The sequence below is a fragment of the Perkinsus marinus genome (assembly GCF_000006405.1).
Source record: "Perkinsus marinus ATCC 50983 genomic scaffold scf_1104296933226, whole genome shotgun sequence".
In the NCBI taxonomy this organism is placed as follows: domain Eukaryota; phylum Perkinsozoa; order Perkinsida; family Perkinsidae; genus Perkinsus; species Perkinsus marinus.
This window is the reverse complement of record NW_003215195.1, coordinates 1-1523: the sequence shown is the minus strand read 5'-3', so window position 1 is coordinate 1523 and position 1523 is coordinate 1. Positions and strand designations below refer to the sequence as shown.

The 1523-nt window shown below is 49.6% G+C and overlaps 1 protein-coding gene across 1 annotated transcript; it reads right to left on the bottom strand.

The window, feature by feature from the left end:
- Positions 1-483: 483 nt before the first annotated feature.
- Pmar_PMAR002600 (conserved hypothetical protein) lies at positions 484-1485 on the bottom strand (the record flags this gene model as incomplete). Its single annotated transcript, XM_002785212.1, has 5 exons — positions 484-582; positions 625-698; positions 751-840; positions 1028-1273; positions 1317-1485. Coding segments are annotated over 5 exons (678 nt in total), but the record flags the coding sequence as incomplete, so codon positions are not given.
- Between the last annotated feature and the right edge of the window lie 38 nt (positions 1486-1523).

Genomic DNA, 1523 nt, shown 5'->3' with positions numbered 1-1523 from the left:
ATACAAACCAGTGCCTCGCAAGTACGAGTCACGAATCGCCCAACGGTACGAAGGTTCAACATCTCACATCTCACTCGAAAGTGGGAGTGGGGGGAACAGTACGCGGCTGCTGTCCATCGGTCTCACTGCGTCCTTGCCAATACTATCCATCACATCGGACTCGAAACACAAGAACGTTTTCATAAACAGAAAAAATGTCGAGCATTGAAATCACATCCTCGATTCCATGTCGGAAGTAAACTCGATGACGCCTCCATCCAGACAAATAATTTCTTGACCATCCTGAACGAATGATCACGCCACTACATTGGATAGAAATCTTACCAAATATTTGCATGTCCTGAACAGGATTTTTGTGGCGTCGACTCGCCACATTCTCGTGGTAACTCGCTCTCCAATGAGGAGAGGCTTAGAGAAACGGCATCGAATTCCTTGGAAGGAAGGTCCACAACCTGTCCGCTCAGCGCAGAGCTTACCGCGAACTGCACCAGGACCACTGTCACTGAACTCTTTGATAACATGACGAACTGAATGTCCCAACGTGCACAAACCATGCACTATAGCACGAGGGAATCCAAAGACCTGGAAAATATCTCAAGAACCGGAAACAAGGGCTTGACTCGCCTTAGCGACATCGTCATCAATGTGCAGTGGGTTGTAGTCACCACTCAAACGGTACGTTTGGACCCGTCCCAATGCTGAGAGGTATGAACGTACACTTGATAACGTAGACGAATGAAGAAAACCCACTTATCATCTCCGAGACCTCCCTATCTGGCGGACGCTGCGGGACGTCGACGACAACCTTGGATGGTTCTCCAGCTGACTTCAAGTCAGTAACTCCAACATAGAAAATCGAATTTCTCAGGAGAACACATCTGAAAGGCAGAGATTCAGCGAGAGAACTCGGGAAGAGCTAAAAGGTTACTTCTCTCCAGTACTTTTATCGGTGATGACAGTCTCAGATTCAACGACAGCCTACGTCAGAATATCGGAAGATTTACGAACTGTAATGCTGTAAACTCACTCCCGAGCGTTTCTGTGAGATTGCTGTGACCCTGCTCCTCATCGCCCAATTCTCGGCCGAAGTTGGCAATGACTTGAATAACTTCATCGATCTTTCGCCGTCCAAGACCGGTCCTTTGATGCGGTACAGCACTCGAAGCATCGGCTGTAAACTCACCTCGAGGTGGGATTTGGCCCATGGCACCCATGAAGTGCTGGGGCGGAAATGGAAGCACGTCGGCGGAGTTACCTCCCTTGAAAGTGAGAGCTGAGAGGAGACCATGTACCAAGAAACAGGAACCAGCGCTCACCGAAAGGCATGGAAGGCAGGCAGGCGAACTCATCGTTGTTCTCGTAAACATATCGGAGCTCAGATGCTCCCACACCCAGCGCGTATAGAATAACATCTTTCTTCGTGTAGTTAGCCGGAGTCTCAGGACCCCAGCCGCGCTCAATAAGGGCGTGTGAGTCGACAGCCATAGCGATAACGACGACTACACGTAAGCGGTGAGATATGA